The sequence below is a fragment of the Bicyclus anynana genome, chromosome 15 (assembly GCF_947172395.1).
Source record: "Bicyclus anynana chromosome 15, ilBicAnyn1.1, whole genome shotgun sequence".
In the NCBI taxonomy this organism is placed as follows: Eukaryota; Metazoa; Arthropoda; class Insecta; order Lepidoptera; family Nymphalidae; genus Bicyclus; species Bicyclus anynana.
Window position 1 is genome coordinate 1,511,074 of NC_069097.1, and position 22,594 is coordinate 1,533,667.

The 22,594-nt window shown below is 33.1% G+C and overlaps 2 protein-coding genes across 4 annotated transcripts in view; one reads left to right on the forward strand and one right to left on the reverse strand.

Moving 5' to 3' along the window:
- LOC112043432 (adenylate cyclase type 2-like) overlaps nt 1-22,594 on the reverse strand; it is a 164,655-nt gene that overhangs the window by 24,036 nt on the left and 118,025 nt on the right. For all 3 annotated transcript variants that reach the window (XM_052885688.1, XM_052885686.1, XM_052885687.1), the window contains exon 6: nt 298-510. In XM_052885688.1, the coding sequence (XP_052741648.1) occupies nt 298-510 (213 nt within the window). The remainder of the gene's footprint in view (nt 1-297; nt 511-22,594) is intronic.
- Nucleotides 5,946-22,594, forward strand: part of LOC112043433 (probable E3 ubiquitin-protein ligase sinah) — a 60,940-nt gene continuing 44,291 nt past the window's right edge. The window contains exon 1 of the mRNA XM_024078844.2: nt 5,946-6,234. Coding sequence (XP_023934612.1) covers nt 6,211-6,234 — 24 coding nt within the window. The 5' untranslated portion in view covers nt 5,946-6,210. The remainder of the gene's footprint in view (nt 6,235-22,594) is intronic.

Sequence of the window (22,594 nt, forward strand, 5' to 3'; positions counted from 1 at the left end):
CGGCAACTTTGGTCTATTAGCAACCCAATATAATTGACATCAAATCAATAACAATAGCATTTTGCATACTCCATAAAGCCATTACATTGTTAACGAAAATAATAATATAAAACAAGCCGGTTACTAATATTGATTAGTTGACAATAGATTAATATCGAATACGAAATGACGTGACTATAAATAAAGTAATGGTCATTTTCGTGTACATCCACCGCAGATACTACAAGTTAGCAGCTCGTTCAAAGTCTTCAAAAATAAAAAGTTTACGCTAACAGTTCGTCAATCACCAGTGCATACCTGAGCGATCTGATCGAATCGTCCAAACAGCTCGTTCAAAGTCTTCACCAGGTCGGACGCGCTGAGCCGCTCTGATAGCGGCGTGAAGTTGACAATGTCTGCATACAGGATACTGACGTTGTTGTGTCTCTGCACGTGCATCTCATGGAAGCGCGTCTGCTTTGAGCTGTCAGCACACGCGGACGCCATCTTGAGCATTATCGAACGCTTTACCTGAAACAATGGAAATATTTGGTTTAACTTATTAGAGTTTTTTGTGACAATGTTTGTCCATATGAGTATTACCGTCTTGCTTATTTTTTCAAGAGCTGCTGGTGAAATTAAAGGTACAGGATACTGGTCATGTGCCTCAGGTTAGAGACACTAGGCAGCACATTTTAGACTGTGTGCCTTGTATGCTATCCCTAAATTGACATCAAGTGTACCATCTGCTTGTTCTTTAACTTAACTTTACATTAATTCAGCTGATAGGTCTCAAAAATATTATCTACTTAATATGAATATGTAACGAACGTCAACCGGTGCCTACTGACAACCGTTTGTGGATATCATATAGTAGATAGATGACATTTCTCAGTTGATTTGATGTTTATTTTAATAGGTTGGTAATAAAGACCAAATTAGTGAACAGATCAGCTGATACTGAATACACTGAATTTGTAGCTTTCTGCTCTGGTGGTAAATTTTATGAAGGTAGGTGGAAAAGATGTCTTTGAAATGGGACTCAGCCGGAAAATAATAATTAATTACCAGCTTATTTCAGCCGCCAACACATTGCTGTGTTTCTGTTTTAATATAGAGTGAAGGGTTGTCAAGTTGAAAAGCGCAGAGTAGCGTATATTCCCAAAGCTTTCCATTTAAAATTAGATGAAACATTTGTTCTGTCAACTGGTATTATAAAACAAGGTTCATTAAGTAAAAAAAAATGATACATAAGGTTATAGTTATTCAAGTTTATTTTAACAAAGATATCATGCTACATTCTTAAAGGTTCTTTTCATTCGATGAATATTCAACAAAAATATTGAGTTAAATCAAGACAAATTGAAACAAAAGATGGCATCAGTTTATTACATTTTGTCCCCGAGATAGAAGTTTCGTCTCAAATGATTAAAACATAATCCACTGAACCGCACAATTTCGGAGTTCATGAAACTTTATTGCCCAATAATAATTTAAAATTTTCTTATTGACGCCACAAGTTATTTGAAATAAATATAGAATTATTAACATATTTTAGACAATTTTATTGTCCATAACAATCATGTCCAATTTAGGTCTTAGCTAGAATCAGTCCCCTGGTATTAAAGTTATAGCAATTATTTCAATTGGTAAAAAATACTGTCGCTGTTCTTCGGACTTGACTTTACTAGAAAACTAAAACCATTGTGTTGCATACAAAACTCTTGTTTTTCAACTGATGTAACGCATTATATTCACACAATCATTTTAATGTAAATACTTCTAAGTCAATGTCTGTCTTATTCTGGTGAAACCTACAAAGTCATAAATAAGAAATCCAAATAAATTCTCGCAATTATTACTTGAATGTTGGATTATTACAAAATCCGATTATTACTTAATCCTATTATTGACTTGTTAGTAAATTCTCGCGACTTTGTTCTATTATTAGAGTTCAATTGGTTTTGGAAATCTATTTATTTATGCCTGTTTTTTTAAACTTTTCCTTAATTTATTATTCAGTCTATATGAAAGTCTTCAGTCTATATGTCCAGTATTATATTTATGCATAAGCAAAACTGCATAAACATAAATTCAATAGTTTTGAAAATTACCAAGACCAGAGTATTAGGGTTGATGTACAAATAACAGGATCATGATTATTATTGGCATTGTTTTTAATATAAGCATCAGCACAAATAAAAATCGATCGACGATTGACAAAATTTAAACTGTTATGTTGTGTTCTACTGCTTTCTATTGTGTTACTCAGTCGTTTGGTAATTTCATTTTAATGTCCAAATATGTAGTCAGTTTTTCATATATTTAGATGACAGTACTTAAAATAATGCTTTATCATCAGATTGTTACTTTAAGTGTACATAAAATCGTGTAACATCTACCGGTACGTCCCACTTCTGATAAAGAACCAGCCATGCCTCATTACGCAAATAAACATTGCCACAAGGAACAAGTTGGTAAATCATGACGCAATAAACATGATTCAAGATCTGCGGAGAATCTTTGTCATGAATCAAGATTATTTAAGGTTAATAATCTTATAATTATATTTGCGAGCTTTGTATCGAGGCTGCGTGACTTGAGATCTGAATGACTTCCTTAACTACCCTTCAAACCATTCTCGTTGTCATCAATATAACTCGTTGATAAATTATTGTCAATAAATAGCGATTAAAATATCTACTTTAAAATATATAATCGATCGAGACTATTAATTTTTATTTATCTGATTTGAAAAGTTTTAATTTTATAGTATTAATTCTGTAAGAATTTTAAACAACTAGCAGACGCCCCTCGGTTTTACTCGCGTAGAGCCCGTTCCTGTTGAAATATAAAAAAATATAACCTATGACACTTACAAACCCAGAGATTACCTTCTACAACCGCACAAACTTTACCTCTTAATAATAGTAGTATATAATCTATATTATAGAGGATTACTGAAATCTATTGTTATTATTGATAAAATCTATATGATTTTCTTTTGATTTCCTAGTTTCCAATTTAAATCTAATATTTTTACTAAATAACAAATTTAGAAAAACTAAATTCATAAATCTGAAGCCCAAACCACGCTAACCTACGCTACAGGTTGAGGGGAATGTTTGAATTTGTAACGATCACTTATTACTTACAGATGTTACTGACAATTACCGATACCGAAGGCTACAAATCACTAAAGGAGTGTAGCTCCAGGTTTTTGTGAGAATTTCCCGGAAGAAAGAAAATCCAAAGTTATAGCCAGATTATGGACTTAATCATAATCCGTATCCACTAAACCAACGTGACGGAAAGCTAGCTCATAAATATCTTGAATTAAATGATTCGTGATTGGTACAAACCGGTGCGTTGACAATGACCTACATATGCACTGACTGACTGCGCACTGCGCTCACAAGATACATTGTATTGTATGTTTAACTACGTTTTAACGAAATCGATCTGTTATTTATATCCTACTTCAAATCCGGTATAAATTTATACTAATAATTTTCATCTATACTATAATACATATCTACAAAATGTAAATACACCACTAAGAAATTTTAATGTGGATATTAAAATAAAGGAGGATATAATTTTCACTAATAATATAAGTGATCATATAAATGTGAAAACATTCGTTACGTTATCATGCCAAAATAACTCAAAAATCATTAATTTTAAAACTTGCATGATTATGAGTTATGATAGAGTGATATTTGCCTTTTTATCCGATGTTGATGATTGTGACCAGGAACTACGGTTTAATGTGATACTAAAGGCAACAATCAGTTGCCTAACTTTACTAAGAAATATTTGGAAAACCAAATATTTCTAAGCTTGACCCAAGAATTGGCAGGAGAACATAATACGCGCAAACTAGTGGCTGAATCAACGAAATGTCTAAGTAAATATAAATAAGAGCTAAATTAAACATAAAGAAAATAAAAAACCGAATATAAAAACATAAAAACAAAGCTTTAAAAGTTTCCTTATTATCAAATTAATGTTAATAAGAGCGATCGTTGAGTTGTCCCTAATATAAAGATTGTTATCAGTAGGTACCTACATATTATGATAACAATAAGTATACACGTACTGTGACATACAATATACAGCGGTGACCCGGTTATCGGTATTTATTTTCAAGATTGCAACCTTTTTCGGTATTTAAGCAAGTTATAACGATAATAAACTTGACAAATACTTTGGTTTTATTCTTTATCTACATCTTTACTGATATTATATTAGGTATATGCGAATATAGTTACTTATGTTTGTATATCATCACGCCTAGGATAACAGAAATATTGTTATTTTTTCTATTTTAGTACACAGGTTGAGCGTTTAACTGAAAACGCCAACAACAATCCTACTACAACCATTTTTTTGAGACATGTATTTCAGGATGTCTGTGTCCGGTAAATAAAACTTAACTATTTTTCTGTTAAATGAAAAAATACATATTTTATTGTTAAAGTGAAACTTGAAGTGACAAGAAATTGCTCGAGAATAGTATTCAACTCGGACAAAGTCGTAGACGACGATTGCCAATAATACTTATCTTTAGGTAGGTATATCTTATTTTAATTGTTTAATCTGTCTAATTGTTATTATCTACGTCTTAGGACTTTCATTTTGTTTCATATGAATTAGCATAACATGACAAACTAAACAAATGGTAACTTGGGGATCTATGCTAAGCAAGTAGAGACAGTGATAATAAAGAAAATACAGAACTGGATATTTTTCTAATTGCTGTACTATAAGAACATAGAGATAGCGTTTTAGCAATCTGTACCTATCACCCTATGCGTGCCCTATTACGTTATCGGCTAATCATTGTTAATGTTGATAAATTGATAACACTTCTAGAGCACTTAGACGATCGATAAAGTGTAATAAAACTACAAAGGTACATTTTACAATACAATAAAGCAATTTATTATTATTAATGCGCAGATACACAAATCGTCTGCGCATTTGCAAGTAGGAAGAATAGAGATAATACAGACTTTAATTGATATTATGTAGTGATTTCAGTTATTCGTTTATTACGTAAGCTCTTTGACTTCAATGACTTTTGTACGTCACCAAGATTATTTTCTTTTACTGTATTTACATTATAACAGAATGTTCTGGAAAATCTATGTTTTTAAATGAAATAGGCTCACATGATTTCATTTCTCAAAAAATGACACTTTCTCTCTGTGAGTGAAGATGCGGACTTAGGTGAAACGCGTTTGACTAGAAGATTTAATTTGTCTTACCCAAGTTTTAAAAATTAAGAAAAATATTTCGAGTGGGAATTCCGCCAGCAAAACATTTAACAATTATTGATTCCCTGGATCCTATAAATTTAAAGATTTATGTTATGTTTACAACAATCTATGAACTGAAAAGGACCTAATGAGAGATTGTCGGTTCAACCTCAGGTCCACAGTTAAGGAGATGGATTCAACACAGAGAGGTCATAGGTTCAATTATTGTGCTCAGACATCCAAGAACATGGTATTCTGTCATATCTGTTAACGCTACAAATGTATATATATATGATTCTTTTAAATCATATTTTTTAGCTTTTAGCTAAATATTTTTAATTTAAATTACCACATAATTCACTTTATTTTAACAGCATATGTCTTATATATATTAAGTGGCTCCAACCACATTAATAATATATTCTTTACACTTATTCAGAAAATAAACAAATGTTTTTCCTCATTAAAATACCTAGCTAATATTGTTTTATCAAATGGATACCGACACTGAAGATTAGCTTCTTGTTTTTTTAACGTATCGATTATTGAATTTCTAAAAAAATATTTGTGTTAGACAAGCCAGAAAGTTTACCCATACCATGTACAAGTACTGTAACTGAAGCAGCTTTAGATAAAGGGACAACACTCTCCACTTCAGTAACACATGTGATTCATCTATATGCCGGCAATCGGCCTCGCGTACAGCAAACTGCAACCACAAAGTTACAACGCGTCGGCGCTGGCGCACGTGTATATTATAAACTGTACCGGCGCATAGAGTCCGAGTTACTCCTTGCGGCACTCCGCAACACTTTTTCTTTTTCTCGTTATTATGACATTCTGCGTTTCAACAGTGAGTGTTTCGAGTGATAACAGTTCGTTGTGCTACATTGTCGAGTTACAATAATTGTCGGTGAATTGTTTGTTGTATGTGTTAGTTATTGTGAGTTTTGATATAGAAAACATCATGTTTCCACGTATTCAAGGCCTGGTGAGTGTATTATAAATATATTATGCTACGCAACGTTTATTGATACGAAATGTATACGAATCCCATATTATTAAAATATACAAGTATTTACTTACCGGAACAAAACTTTTTCTACGAGTATTATCAAGGTAAATAAATAAGCATTTAAGATTGCTTAGTAGCTAGTAGAGTTGGAATTAGGCTTAGAGATTAACGTCACGGAAAACCATCATTCGTCGTAGGTTAGTTACACACAAGGCTTGACTAACGGCTTTGCCTTGCAACTCAAAGGTTTGTTATGATTTTCATTTGGCTTTGATTTAGTAAAAAGTTTGAATGGAAAGTCCTTCATTGTTCAAGTTATATTGTAAGTTATATTATATACTACCAGAAAAATACTAAAAATAATGTCGTTCAAGATTTTTCAAAATTATATCCCCAAAGAGTTAAAATCGTTCATGATTTAAGTTATATTTTTCTAAAATGATTGATATGAATGATGATATTTTATATAAAACAAGCTAAAATATAAATAGGGGTTGAAAAATTTTATCGATTTCCACGCAGACAAATTCGCGGACGTCCGTTAGTCTCTTTATACGAGTATATCTTAAAGAATAGAGTTATCATAAGGAATTATGACTCCAGCTGCCATTCTCTTCTCAATCCGAACTCTATAGTTTGCTACTGTACTTACGTTAGCCACACACCATCCGATCCCACAAGGGATGTCGCGATCTCACACAATAGGTACACGATCAGTTTTATCGGATGTCAATCCGTTAGCGCTGCAGGCATGTAAGCCTGGTGGGTGGCTAGGCATTGCTTTTATGGTAAGAGCATGGGTCATTCATAAAAAGTATGTGTGGCTATCACATGTTCTTGTTCTATAATATCACAATTATATCGAGTATTGATAAATTTGACACAAGTTACTTTCGAAACATCGGCAAAAGCCAGCAAGGCAAACGAGTCGACTCGATTAATGCAACAAGTTATAAGTCAGTTAGTGTAGTTTAGTTACGCGCTAATTTTCACGTTTTACATAATTATGTAACACATATACATTGAAACTTTATAGACCATACTGTAATATCTACTGATATTATGAAGAGGTAATAATTGTGAGGTTGTAGGAGGTAATCTCTGGAGCTAATGAACCGATTTTGAAAATTCTTTTACTAATAGAAAGGCAGGTTAATTGTAAGTATCATAGGTTATATTTCATCTCATCATGCGTTTAAGAAATTAAATATCACGTGTCTCAAAAGATATATTTTAATTCTCTACGTGCGTGAAGTCTGCCAAACCGCTTTGGGTTAGCGGGCTAGACTATTGGCCTAAGTCCTCTCATTCGGAGAGGAGACTCGTGCTCAACAGTGAGCCGAACATGGGTTGCTAATGATGATGATAAATTACTTACTAGCAAACTTCGATAACTCATTTGTCACAAGTGAACAACCTGCGGATGAATGGCCTCATTCAACGCTTTGAGTGAGGTACCGAGGTGTGAGGTGTGAGGTGAGGTGTGAGGTATGAGGTCAGATATTGTGAGGTATGAGGTGAGGTGCGTATTGTTACCCACTGCGGTTAGGTGTAAGTTTACTATTTCCCACCTTAAATGAGATCTATATAACTATTGCCTTCATCAACTTAATTAATATCAAAGGTGTCGGTTACAAACCTATCTTTTAGACTAAAGTTAAACTAGTATTAGAAATGCTAAAGTGTTTTGTATATTGGTTGGACTCAACGGCTTAACGAATATAGAAGAAATAGAATTGTTCATATATGGTTACAAAGATAGATTATATCTGGAAGCATGTAGAGTAGGCATTTTCAAATAATTTATATGAAGTATACCATGATTGATAATGATAAATAATAATCTAACATTACTGACATACTAAAAGGAGTTAGGAACCGAATCCAGGACTTCCCGATTATAAATCAATGCACGCAGAGCTACGTCTTAAAATTTACATAAAAGATTGTATAAACATACATACATCCAGTAACTAACGTTTTATTAGATGCAAACACAATAATTAAAGTAGATTTAATTATAATAATATTAAAATTAGTATCTACCTAATTAAAACTGTGGCTTTTCAATGTAACGAATTAGTTTATTTTTATATACGTACACTAAAAGTAATTAAGTCTGAGTATGTTTTTCTTTAAGTACAACAGCATTGTTGTACTTAATTCATAACTAACCCTTTCTTAGAACCTTTGTAACTTTAATTTTAAGTTTTCGACTGATTACTATCAGCATTATCATGTATTATTATTACCTGACGTTTCGAAAGTGATTGTAAACTACGCCTAATTAAAAATAAATGTATATTGAATATTTAATATTAAACAATAATACATCATTACTGTAAATTACTTGTTTTTGTACTCAGTAAAAGTAAACATACAAAACTGAGCTTTGAAATTCAAATGATCAGTACCGCAGATTTGTTTACTACTTGTAGTCTTCGTGGCAAATCTTTGCTAGAGATCTATCTAGAGAACAATTAAAATTCTCTAGAACAGTGTTTTACAAAACAAAATCAAAACTTATTTTGAAAACTACTACTACAAAAAAGTAGCCAACGTACGTCAAAGTCAGTGAATGCGTCTGCAGTTTTTTTATTATTTACAAGTTAGCCTTTGACTACAATCTCATCTGATGGTAAGTGATGATGCAATTTAAGATGGAAGCCGGCTTACATGTTAGGAGAAGGAGGAAAATCCTTTAGGGTGGTAACTATCAACTAGACCAAGTAAGAAAACCTCAATTGGCTCAGCCAGAAATCGAACCCAGGACCTCCGTCTTGTAAGGCCACTGAACCACGGTAGCCTTCGAGGTCGGTTCTTGAGGATTACTGAAATATAGGTACTAGGTAAATGTCCACTTATATACATCAATGTTTGTGAATTGGCCTGCTGCTCCCTTGAAATCCACCACCTGTTTTGTTTTACGCCACTTGCTAATGTCCTTAAGTTTTCCTAAACCGAAAATTGCCTGGAAGAAATCGCTACTTAGCGATAAGGGCGCCTTTGTATGCTGATCTCTTCTTAATATGTTTTTATTTCACTTGTATTTGTCTTTGTGGTGTGCAAATAAAGTATATCTATCTATATAATCTGCGACCTGCCATCACAGTCCAATCGTATGTATGACCTAATTAATATAATAAAGGTCAATATAGGGATAATTGTGACCTTTCTATTATCATTGTCATCATTTCACAGTTTCCTCAAACTCTGTAGTTAGGTAAGTTTAAAGGCGTAGATATTATTCATTCGTTTAAGTGAATGACACATTATTCACGCCATTTCAGCTAAAGCTAAAACAAAGATTTTAGGCTAGTTGGAAGGTTTCATTTACCTTACCTAAATGTCTTGGTAATACTTTGTAGTATTTTTTAATTACTACTACTACTATTTTTAACCTACATTCAACTTCAAACTATCATAAATTATTTACGAGAAAGTAAGGTTCCGATGTTTCTTTGATTGTTACGTTTTCACACCTTTTCTGTAGGTTCCAGTACACAGAGTATGTTGCATCGTTAATAGTTATTTCGTTTTTAATGGCCGGTCAGCTATGCTTCTATATACATATCATAAAAACTATAAAAACAATACATAGAAATAGTCATAATGACATGTTTAGAATTTAGATACAACGGCTATATTGCGATAAACGCCATGTTTGCCGTAATAATTTGCTTAACTCGCCGTCTGGCTATGCAATTTAATGCTGGTTTATGAAAGAATATCTGATTTTAACGCGCTTTAGGTAAAAACAGATTAACGACATGATACAAAAATTTAAATAGTTTTTAAAAAAATAAACTGTTAAATAAAATTAATTTCCCGACAGATTTCAGATAAATTACTGTTTTCAAAACCTAGACTCAAATAAAATTATTTCGTTCGCAATAATTTTATTTGAGTCTAGGTAAATAAAATAGATAATCTAATATGCAATTTAATTGCAAATAAGTAAATTAAGACTACATTGTTAAAGTAGTTTAGAATGACTATCAAGTATCTTGTTATTCCAGTTTCAAAATCATGACATCTGTCTTCTATTATCTGGAATCTGTAACAAAATAATTATTTGTATTGTCACGGAAAATTACATTGAGATACTATCGATCTGACATTGCGACAGAAATGATAAATAGGTGTCAAGACAAAATGTTTTATAAACAAAATGTCTTTACTGTACTTTTACATTTTCGTAATAGTCTTGTTAGCTATTTCCTCTGCTTTGAACGGTGGTTTACAACTAATTTGTACATTCCTCTAACGCTTCTCGGTATCGGCTTTTGCAATTTTCTTGGAACCATGATCTCTGCTCTGAATGAGTGAAACCATGAGTCATTATATTAACAGCATTATCAGTTAACGTGGGTGTGTAAAGAGTAACGGTCACTAATTTAGCAGAACTAAGGGAATTTTGTTTGACAATATTACTCGTATCTGTAGCAAGAATTTTAATGATCCGATTTTTATACGTGTAACCTATTTATGTCTGATTAAGTTACTCATCATTTTTAGCATTACAATGCATTGAATATTGTGATTAATGATATTAAATACTGTAAGATGTGTTACTAGCGCATGAAAAATGAGGCGCTCAAAAGAGAAAATTTATACACAGCTCAATATTAGTTGTGGTCAACAACGAACGTTATTTAAACGAATAATACCAAAAAATCGTCTACAATGTCGAGTTGTGTGTTCAGGAAGTTTTAAAACTATATATACGTAAATATATAATGGAATTAAAAACGATATTGTGCATGTGTGTGCTTTCTTTTTACGGTTATTTTGTAGGGACGTAAAAGTTATAATTTATTGTGATCTGCAAAGTCTAAGTTACTTTTTTTTATCTTGCCTGGCGTAGTTCATTTTAATTAAACAAAGAATCTATAGATTTATTTACTCGAAATAGTTTGTCTTGTACTACTTCCTTATTGTAGATTTAGGTTTGCCCTGAGCACCATTATGATCGTAACACTATGTTTTTGATTATTATGCAAGAGATTTCATATTATAAAATATTTATTCGGACTAAAATTAAACTCCAGAAAAATTTTGATGTTTACTCTACGAGGCAAAAACGCCCGCAGTGTACGCTACAAGTTTATTGTAATGTAAATTGTAAATTGTATGAATTAATAAATAATATAAAAATAATATCATTCAAAAATCAAATTATATTTTAATGAACAGGTTTTAAGGTTTTAGGTAACAGCACTCTGCTTTAAAAATGAATTTAAAATTCAAAATGGCGAAAAAATTGCTGAAATATTCATAACAATAAAAATGTACTCGTGTTAAAGTTCTTCATAATAATTCATTTATTGTAATTAATTAACCAATTTTAATATTATATGTACAATAAATATCTTGGCACCTTTTAGATAAAGCGAAAATTCGAGAATTATTTTCCGCATTTAGAAATTACTCAACGTTACTAAAAACATTACAATTATGCTTCTAAGTCTTTATAGCTCATTCAATAAAAGTATAAAATGACATGGAATAGGTACTCATAAGTCATAACCACTAAAGATATGCTGAAATTAGAAATTTTACTGTTTTATGGTTGACTGTTTTTAAGTGTTTAATTTTTTGTTTATATGTATAATACTACAAAGTACAAGAATAGATCGTAGATATTGTAACTTTATCGAGTTTAGTATAATTATTGCGAAAGAATTGATAACATTTTAAATAATTTATATATATATTTTTCAACCTATCTGTATTTTAGATTAAGTATCCTAATAGTTTAGTATAGTTGTTTAAGGTATAGAAATTAAATTGTATTAAATTAGTAAATTGTGTATTTCCGCACCAGTCATGATTTAAAATATTAATATTGTAAATAAATTTTAAACTTTAGTTTTAGACAGTTGCATGCGGTGTTTACCTATAAATAGATTTGCATCTTTCTGCTCCTTGCATTTATGTTTAATAATTGTATTATTTGTATGTCTGTTTGTAGACCAAATAAAGAGAAAAAAAAACATTAATCTATGTAGCGTGATGTCCACAGTGAGTTAGTGATTATCCATTGTCTAATGAGTCTTAGCTGCAGGCTAATTCACTATCTTTAACGTAGGTTTTAGGTTTAGGCAGTTTATGCTAGTTGACATGTATGAAATAGAGATTCTATGTAACAAATGTCATCCGGTGCCTACTGATAAATATCATACAGTAGGTAGATGACATTTCTCAATTAATTTTATGTTTATTAATAGGTTGGCAAATAAAGACTAGTAAATAGACCAGCTGTTCTATAGGCTATAGATCATCATTGACAACCCATATTCGGCACGAGTCGAGCACGAGTCTCATCTCAGAATGAGAGGGGTTAGGCCTTAGTCCACCACGCTGGCCCAATGCGGAATATCAGACTTCACACACCTAGAGAATTGAGAAAATTCTCAGGTTCGCAGGTTTCCTCACCTTCACATTTTGAGACACTTGATATTCAATTTCATAAAATGCACATAACTAAAAGTGCATGCCCCTAAGTGGATTCGAACCTACGCCCTCCGAATCGAAGGTCATATCCACTAAGCTATCATGTCTCTCACGGGCCATAGGTAAAAAGATATAAGTTTCGATAATAACGTGTCTGTTTTTAGCATTAATTGTTTGTTTATTTCGAGGTTTTCCTTATTCGGAAATAAAATTTTCCAGTTCACCTTTATGGTAAATCAAAAAAAAAAAGCAGACGTCGTGCAGTCTCGATAAACTAAAATTTAAATAATTAGTACCTATGTTAGTAACTTTGGTAAGGTATATTTATTTGTGTAGATATAAAAAAAATAAAAAATAACCACTTATTTTTTCAAATAAAAGTTTAATGTCGTAGTGATTTAGCTGACTCACATCTTTATTATGTACCTATACCGAATAAAATTCATCTACGTTTGTGTGGCAGAGAACTCTAAACAGTAGAGCTAAGTTAAGTTTCGAAATTATCTTTCTCTTTTTAACACGATACTATAGATAGAGGGCGAACTATGCTTGGAGTTTCTCTGCGTGATTAAATCAGAAATGAATCCACAGAAAAACCAAAGTCTCTGATATAGCTTAGCGAGTCGCGAAGCTGAAGTGGTAATGGGTGGGGCAAGTGCTGAAATGTCGACCCCGCACCGGAAAGCGCAGTGTTGGTCGACCGAGGAAATCAAACAGGTTGCAGGGAGCCGCTTGATGCTGGCGAATCGAGACCGTTTTGTGTAGAAGTACATGCAAGAGGCCTATGTCCAACAGTGGACGTCCATCGGCAGTTAATGATAATGAAGATAGATAGATAGAGAGATATATACAAGTATGAAACTTTTACCGTCTAGTTATGAAAACATGGTTACAAATAGCGCTAGAGATCCCAGGAACTTGTGTCGGTGACAGTGTAAAGGTCCTTTGACTCACTTGATTAGCACTCGTGTTGTTCTCCCTTAGCCAAATTTGGTAGGAGTCTACTACAGCAGCTTTTGCAATTTCGTTCGTAACTCTCCCGATGGACCGCGCGGGCCGGGGGGCGTGTAGCGATGAATGACAAACCCATGACTGATGCACCTCACTTCCCCGCAAGCACACCTGCGCAGACTTTCTCACTGTCGCCCGCATATCATGGGAGTGTTATCAATGAATTTCGCACACTATAATATAGTGTTTGCTTGCTAGGCTGTATTTATTTGTAAACAAATCGACATAAAAAGAACCTAACGATAAAAAGGCATTGCACTCTCACGGCCTTACACTTACATCACTCCACTCGTGTGTACCAAACACTCGTTACGCGCTTTTGCCTCAAGTGATAAGATTACTTTGTTAAAGAAACATAAATAATTTATGTTTACTCATAAAGGATAATAAACAAGTTTTGAGAATTAGGCATTTTATTTACAATACAATGAAATAACGAATGTTTTGCAATTTTCCACTAAATCCTGTGAAATACATCTACGAGTAGGTATATTTAGTGGCCTCGCTGAAATAATATAGTCATATTCTTCAAACTGAAATACACTGCTTGGTGAGAAAAGTATCTTATGATTCATGGCAAAAGTACTATTTGGTGGCAAAAGTACTGCATGGTGACAAAAGTACTGCATGGTGGCAAAGCAAAAGTAGGTACTGCATGGTAGCTAAAGCACTGCATGGTGGCAAAAGTAGCGCTGGGTGGCAAAAGTACTGCATGGTGGTAAAAGTAGCGCTGGATGGCAAAAGTACTGCATGGTGGCTAAAATACTGCATGGTGGCAAAGGCAGGCATGGCGATTAAACTTTCCCAGACGAGCTTTAACTCTGTCAGGAAGGTCTCTTATAATAGTAGAAGAGCCATTTGAGCCATAGCTCATCCATTTCTGCCGCCAAGCAAAGATGCTGCAATCAGATCTGAAGGGTATGTTTGCTAGTGTAAGTACAGACACCAACCAATCGCTCTGGATAAGGCGTGTTTGGATTGTTCGTAACTTTAATATATACTTACTGCATAACTTTTTGAATATAAGTAATAGGTACTTAATAAAACAACACCAAATGACAATACAAATATCAGACGTTCTAAATGATTAAAGAAATTTTGACTATAAAACAATATCAATACTCGTATAATCCGACCATGTTTTGCAATTTTGCGTTCTGTAAGACCCAATTTTCCACTTAACATTAGGTGGGTTATCAGCTTTCTCCGTCAAGTATTACTACAAAATATCTATAAAAGTATTGCTTATTAATAAAGGTATCTATCTTTAATGTTTACGACAGCCTAAAGCGCTGATTACTTCATAGCCACAGTCACAAACAGGATTAGCAGCACACGATAAGTACGAGTATATAGCACCTAGATTACATCAGTGTTACTAAACGCGTAATAGTTAAGCCGATTTGATCTGTTTAACATTCATTCAGTAAAAAAGTAGGTGTGGCATTAAGTGTAATACATACTAGTTTGTACGGGCGACTCGGTCTGTTAATTTATTAACTCGAACAAACTTTTCTTATTAAATAAACCTATTTTTAAATTAAACTTAAATATAACTACCAGGATAGTACTAACGCAACAGTATATTTTTTTATATAAAGTATGTTATTTATAACCAATACTCCATTCCCCCCTTCAATTAATCGGAAATACTATGCTAGGAGTCCTTAGTCCACTAGGTGGGGATCAAGCCTAAAGTCTCAGGCCTACCGTCAGGCAGGCATCAAGCCTAGAATTTAAGTCCATCTTTGATTGATCATTCTTCTTGTCTTCTTTTTATCTTTACACATTTTCACTTTTTTATTATTATTTACAAGTTAGACTACAATCAACCTTGACTACAATCTCACATGATGGTAAGTGATGATGCAATCTAAGATGGAAGCGGGCCAACTTGTTAGGAGGAAGATGAAAATCCACACCACTTTCGGTTTCTGTACACGACATCATACCGGAACACTTAACTAACTAGGCTGCTAACTAGCAACAGCCGAAGCCTTCCACCAGCCAAACTGACTTTACTTGAGGCTAAACACTAATTCATCAGACTTAGAGGCGTAGGATAGCGCATTGTAGAGCATATTCTTACCGATCGTGTCTTGCGTAGTCTTTATTTTTCTCTAGTTATTCCATCAAGTAACAAAATCAAATAAAAGATCTTCAAAGACATAGAAACATCAAATTACAAACAAAAAAGCAGGTACAATAGTCTCCATTTAGTAACATCTACCTGTTTTCAAATAACGTTAACAGGAAATTGGAGTCCACAAGCTCAAAAAAGCCACTATCAACCACAGACAGTTACACAAACAAAATATACACATTAATTATATTTACACACATAAACTTAATTAAGTATATACTTATTTTGTTAAAGTTTCTACGTCAAGCGTGGCTTACGTCAAAAACACGGAATGCGTGTGTAAAAAATTACACAACATATTCTCTTAATTTAAATATCTGAATTATAAAAACATATCAGATTTATCTTGGTTAGTTAATATTAACTTATGAAGTTCTCGTAAAGTAACACATGAAATACAGCTCTATAGCTTGGCAAGTTCGTTCGTAACACTCCCGATGGTCCGCGCGCACTACTTCATACCTCGCAGTCCTTCCCTCTGCCCCGTCGCCCGCAAGTCATGAACGAAGTTGCCAAGCTACTATATACTATACTAAACGTATAGTGCATTTGTCGGTGTGTCTTTCATATTAGGCGTATTCAAGCTTTGATTGTTGGATCAAGATTCAAGGATTGAATACGGAAGACAGTGAAAGACAGCACGGAGTAAGCAGAAAGGAGGTATTAGATATATTTTGTATTCTATAAGCATTGTTAAAAATTAAAAAAATTAATGAATGTAAAAAAAAATTGGTAGTAGGTTTTGTTTGTGGCCAGTTACATCTTACTGATGTTTGTATCTTAATGATCCTTATAGTTTGAGCCATTTTAGTAGTAAGTTCTAATATTTTTAGGCTACCGTAACCTTTATAAGATAAAAGCGTAATTGTTAAAAGATATCTTTTTTTATTTGTACGGAATCCTCGGTGCACATTTCCGACTCGTATTTGGCCAGTTTTTAATCGTCATTGAACATTTTGTTACAAGGTGAACACAAAATTGTACACAGACCACTTAGTTGTTTTACACAAATTCAAATGAACAATAAATAGTAAAACAAAACGTGAACAAAGAACAATCAGAATAGAGTAGTTTTAAAAATGCTAATCAACTAAAGGCACGTGCTTCATTACCGTCTTTTTTATCTATATAATTACAGAGGCAAAGTTTGTGTGGTTGTACGATAATCTCTGGATCTACTGAACCGATTTTAAAAATTATTTTACCAATAGAAAGCCACGTTACTTGCATGTTTCACAGGCTATGTTTTATTTTCGTATTTCCATGGGAACGGGAAACATGGATGAAATAATGGCGCGTCTACTAGTATTTTAAACGAAGGAAAAATATTACTAAATATTTTTTTAGATTAGAAGACTATTCTTTGAGTATTGTAAAATTGCTGTTTTTTTAAGAATTAATTAACGAAATACCATTAAATAGTTTAAAAATTCCAATCTAGATAATTATATCAAAATGAATTTGCCATATTATAAATAGTCTCCACAAACAGCCACATGCACCAACCAAAAAATATAAAAGGCATAGTAAGAGATAATTCCTATTATTCATTTATCTACTTTTAAATTCGAGTAGACATATCTATACTAATAATAAAAAGCTGAAGAGTTTGTTTGTTTGTTTGCCTGAACGCGCTAACCTCAGGAACTACTGGTCCGATTTGAAAAACACTTTCAGTGTTAAATAGCGCATTTATCGAAGAAGAATATAGGCTATAAATTATCCCCATATTCCTACAGTAACCACGTGAAACCGCGCGGCGTCAGATTATTAGATTTAAATACGCATATGTCATTAAAGGAGTTAAGTAAAACGAGAATTAAGGAAATTGTCATGGCTTTCTATTGGTATAAGAATTTTCAAAATTGGATCCAGAGATTACCCCCTACGACCTTACAAACTTTACCTATTTATAATACTATTAAAAGTATAATAATATTATACTCTTAGATAGATATTAATTTATATGATCGAAGTACTAATCCCCATTGCCTGGGCTGGCCGATAGAATGTTGAGTCTAATTAGCCTAGACAGACAATAGACAGGCTTGCAGCCTTGCATAAAGGATTAGCGTGGCTATTATTGAGGGAATCCTGCCCAGTTTATTACGAATATATGCCGTACATTTTGATAGAGTATTGCCGTACCTACACCTAATAATATCAACTAATTCTAGTAGAACGGGAACATTCGTCATTTTTAAAAAAATAAATGTATGATTTTTTACATTTTTGCAAGTTTATATTTAACTTGCCCTTTTTGTGTATGTAGTTTAAGATTTTGGAACTAAAATAACTAAACTACTTCCTAAAGTACGTTTGAACTCAAAATTGATATACTTTATTATGGTTTTTCGTTTTTTCGTACCGCCAAGTGATGTAGTAAGCCCTCTACTGTAACTGTATCGTCACTTAACATTAGGTAAGGTCGCAGTCAAAGGCTACCTTACCTTCATTATTATCAACCCACATTCGGGTCATGCTGAGCTCGAGTCTCCTCTCAGAATGAGAGGGCTAACCCCTCTCATTAGTCCACGCTACCACGGTGGCCCAATGCGGATTGGCAGACTACACACACGCAGAGAATTGAGAAAATTCTATGGTATGTAGGTTTTCTCACGATGTTTGTCCTTCACCGTTTGAGGCACGTGATATTAATTTCTTAAAATGCACACAACTGCAAAGTTGGAGGCGCATGCTCCGGACCGGATTCGAACTCATACCCTCTGGAATCGGAGGCAGAGGTCATATCCACTGGGCTATCATGGCTCACCTTACCTTATCATACAATACGGAATACTCGATGACAATACGAAAATATGTTACTTTGAAGCTGGTCTGATGATAGAGTCAGAAAGTAAGGTTTCTATATAAAATTATTAACTTTTAAAGATAAGCCCAATTTGACTTTTGGTTTGTTTTTGGTGGCCCAAAGAGCACACAGTAGAGCATTTTTTTTGGCTAATGGCAGGCTTCGGCCGTAGCTAGTTACTACCCTACCGACAAAGACGTACCGCCAAGCGTTTTAGCGTTCCGGTATGATGTCGTAAAGAAACCGAAAGGGGTGTGGATTTTTATCCTCCTCGTAACAAGTTAGCCCGCTTCCATCTTAGATTGCATTATCACTTACCATCAGGTGAGATTGTAGTCAAGGGCTAACTTGTAAAGAATAAAAAATAATAATAATAATAATAAAATTATATTCAAAATATTATATAAACTAGCCGACGCCCGCGACTTCGTCCGCGTGTAACTCGATGTAAACTTTCAACTACCCCTATCCTACCCCTACCCTACCCCTAGCCTACCCCTAGCCTACCCCTACCCCTACCCTACTTTTCTGGTTGATTTTTTACACCTTGTGTCCGAAAAACCCAAATATCTTACGGAACCCTACTTTTTTCCAAAATAAAATTTAGCCTATGTTACTTGTGGATAATGTAGCTTTCAAATGGTGAAAGAATTTTTTAAATCGGTCCAGTAGTTTTTGAGCCTATTCATTACAATCAAACAAACAAACAAACAAACATACAAACAAAGTTTTCCTCTTTATAATATTAGTATAGATAAATTATTACATTAATATTTACCTATCTTTAATCTAATACATCTAAAGTAAATTCTTAAGTAATTACAAGTATGCAACATAACATTTTGAAATAAGTAAATATGTTTTATACGATATAATATGATTTTTTTAAGTGGAGCAAAACAGAAACACCAATTAAATATGCCTAGATACACAGTTGAAGGCTTTATTCTTCATATTAAAGCATAAATAATATCATTATTTGTTCCGATGAAACTCGTTTTTACATGATTCCACAAAAATATACACGTGTATTTTTTTGTTAATTTTATTTCCCAAATCCGGAATTCGGAAGTGAATAAAACATATGACAGCCTATGATTATCTGCCTCCATGGCCAAATACGTCGTATTAACTAAGTATTTATTCACCAGTCTTTAGTTTTTTAGCGATTTATTTTGGGCCTGGTTTGTGACATATGACGTAATTACGCAAAAAGTGACGTACATGTATTGACATACATTTATCAAAAAGATCAGCTTGTTATTTGTGTGTCTACACGATCTTTGACACCACACTCACAACGACGTAGTGTGCAAATAAAGTTACTCAGAAAACAATTTGGATGTTCTCACAAATGACGCTATTTGTTCCGATCTAATATTGGATTTGTTCTATTATTGTATTGATTATTATTTTATTAGGTACTGTTTTTTTAAAACTAAGAGCTTTATTTCTCAATTTTTAACCAGGCAAGGCAAAAGAAAGACTTATTTTTGTTCTCATTTTCTAGTTTGCATAATTGTGTAAACCTATTTTTTATATATAAACTAGCTATAACCCGTGTTTGTCCTCGTCAAAAAATAAATTGTTTTTTTTTGAATTTCATTTGGTGAAAAGCTGTAAATTTTAAATTAAAAGTAGGTAGTATCAGAATTCTTTGAAGGGTTATCGCACGAGCAAAGTCTCGGTCGTCTGGTAGTATATTATTATGGAGATCTGAAACGACATAAGGATCTCTGAAAAGTTCAAACATGTCTCTACAGACCAAGTTGCCGAAGACAAAGTTATTAGATCTTTTTTTTTCAATCATTTTGCCCACGACTTCGGAATATTGTACGTGACCAACATTTCGTATCAAATTATTGTTCGTAAATAACTTTGTTCGAGATAACTTATTTAATACTTTGCTAAGCAGTGGATAAGTACAATACAAAATACAATGTTCCTTATAATTTACTAACGGACGGATTTCAGCTTTTCACAAATCCCGCGGGAACCATGGATGTTATTCTACACATAAACCTTCCTCTTTAATCACTCTATCTATTAAAAAAACCGCATCAAAGTTGCGTAGTTTTAAAGATTTAAGTATGCATAGGGATAGAGAATCCGACATTGTTTTATAATACGTAGTGAAGAGCCGAGACTCGAATATTACTTTACTACATACAAACCAGTTGATGACTCAAAGTCAAATATTTCTTTTAATTAGTGAGAACTTTTGTTAATTTTTGTCATCATGTCACTTATTATTTTATTGTTTTTTGAAATTATAATTAAAATATGGTGATAAGTCAATGCGCAAACTAAAGTCAACTTTTTTTACGTGGTTTTTGATTGAAGAACTATTGTTGTAACTATAATTGACTAGACTAAGAACCTATGGTTTGAACTCCATTGTTGTCTACTATACGTACCTATGGTATGGACTATAGACTGTCAAATGTTCAGATATAAACAATGATTAAGGTCTGTCTGACCATTGTGGGGATTTAAATCTTTGGCATTAGTTGAACTAGGATACCATTACAGTTAGTCTTCATCAATTGCCACTATTCTTTGAAAATAGTAAAAAAATTGTTAGGGTAATGGGTCCCAGAATAGAAGTCATAAACTGTAACGCGAGACATGCAGCCTAATTCACTTGACAGCGACACAGCCTCTACAAAGGCAACACTAATAGGTACGCTTCCTCTAACCTACGGAATATTCCTCTATGCTATAAAGGCTTTGATTTTGACCGGACAGGAAAGATAAATTTTACCGTAAATTAATTACGATGTTATTAACTTGAATAAGGCAAATACATAGGCAAGGCAATATCAGGGCTAATTAAATATGGCTAACTAATTTATTATATGATTTTTGTACCTATAATATGTGAATGTGTATAAAAATTGGTATTGATAAAGGCTGCACAATTTACCGCTGTATTAAAAGTTTTGTTTTGACGGCCTTTGTGGCGCAGTGGAACGCGTGGTGGATTTACAAGACTGAGGTCCTGGGTTCGATCCCTGGATTGGCCGATTTTATTAGATAAATTTTGTGACGTAGATTAAAAATGAGGGTATAAATCACTAGTCATTTGGCACCTAATTATAATTATAATTAACTTGATCCTAAATTAATGAAAATAAATTTGATTAATAAGCTTAGAACAATTAGATAATAAAATATTTTACGTAACATTTTATAAACAAACCATACATAATTTATAATAAATAAGTTATGAAATGACATGCGTTTTCTACCTTCATTTCTATTTTCTTATGTAGGTAAACAGTACTCATAAAGAAAGGCTGTAGTATAGAGATTTTAATTTTCATATTTCAAAGTACCTATTAGGTTTTTAGTTTCTGTTTGTCTTCCATACTCCATTTAAGTATTATATTTATCTTAATTATGTACCAATAGTCCGACTATATCAAGTAACAAAGTGCTTAAAAAAAAAATGATTTTGAATGAGAGGAATTCTCATCTATACTAATATTATAAAGCTGAACAGTTTGTTTGGTTGAACGCGCTAATCTCAGGAACTACTGGTCCGATTTGAAAAATTATTTTAGTGTTAGATAGCCCATTTATCGAGGAAGGCTATAAGCTATATATCATCCCCGTACTCTTACGGGAACGAGAACCACGCGGGTGCAACCGCGCGGCGTCCACTAGTACAAACATAAAAATGGATTACTATTCCCATTTAAAAAAGTCTTATTAAAAATACATCCTTTCGTAATAAACCAAAACCCGATTCTGTGACATAGAAAGGAAGTGTGACCGCTTCCTCAGAACACTTTCCTATAAAACTTGTTCGGGTAAGTTCTCACAAGTTTAAAATTTCAATGAGAAATATCATATTCTACTTCCGAGACCGGTATAGGGCGATTTTCAATTAAAGTTTTAAATATTTACGT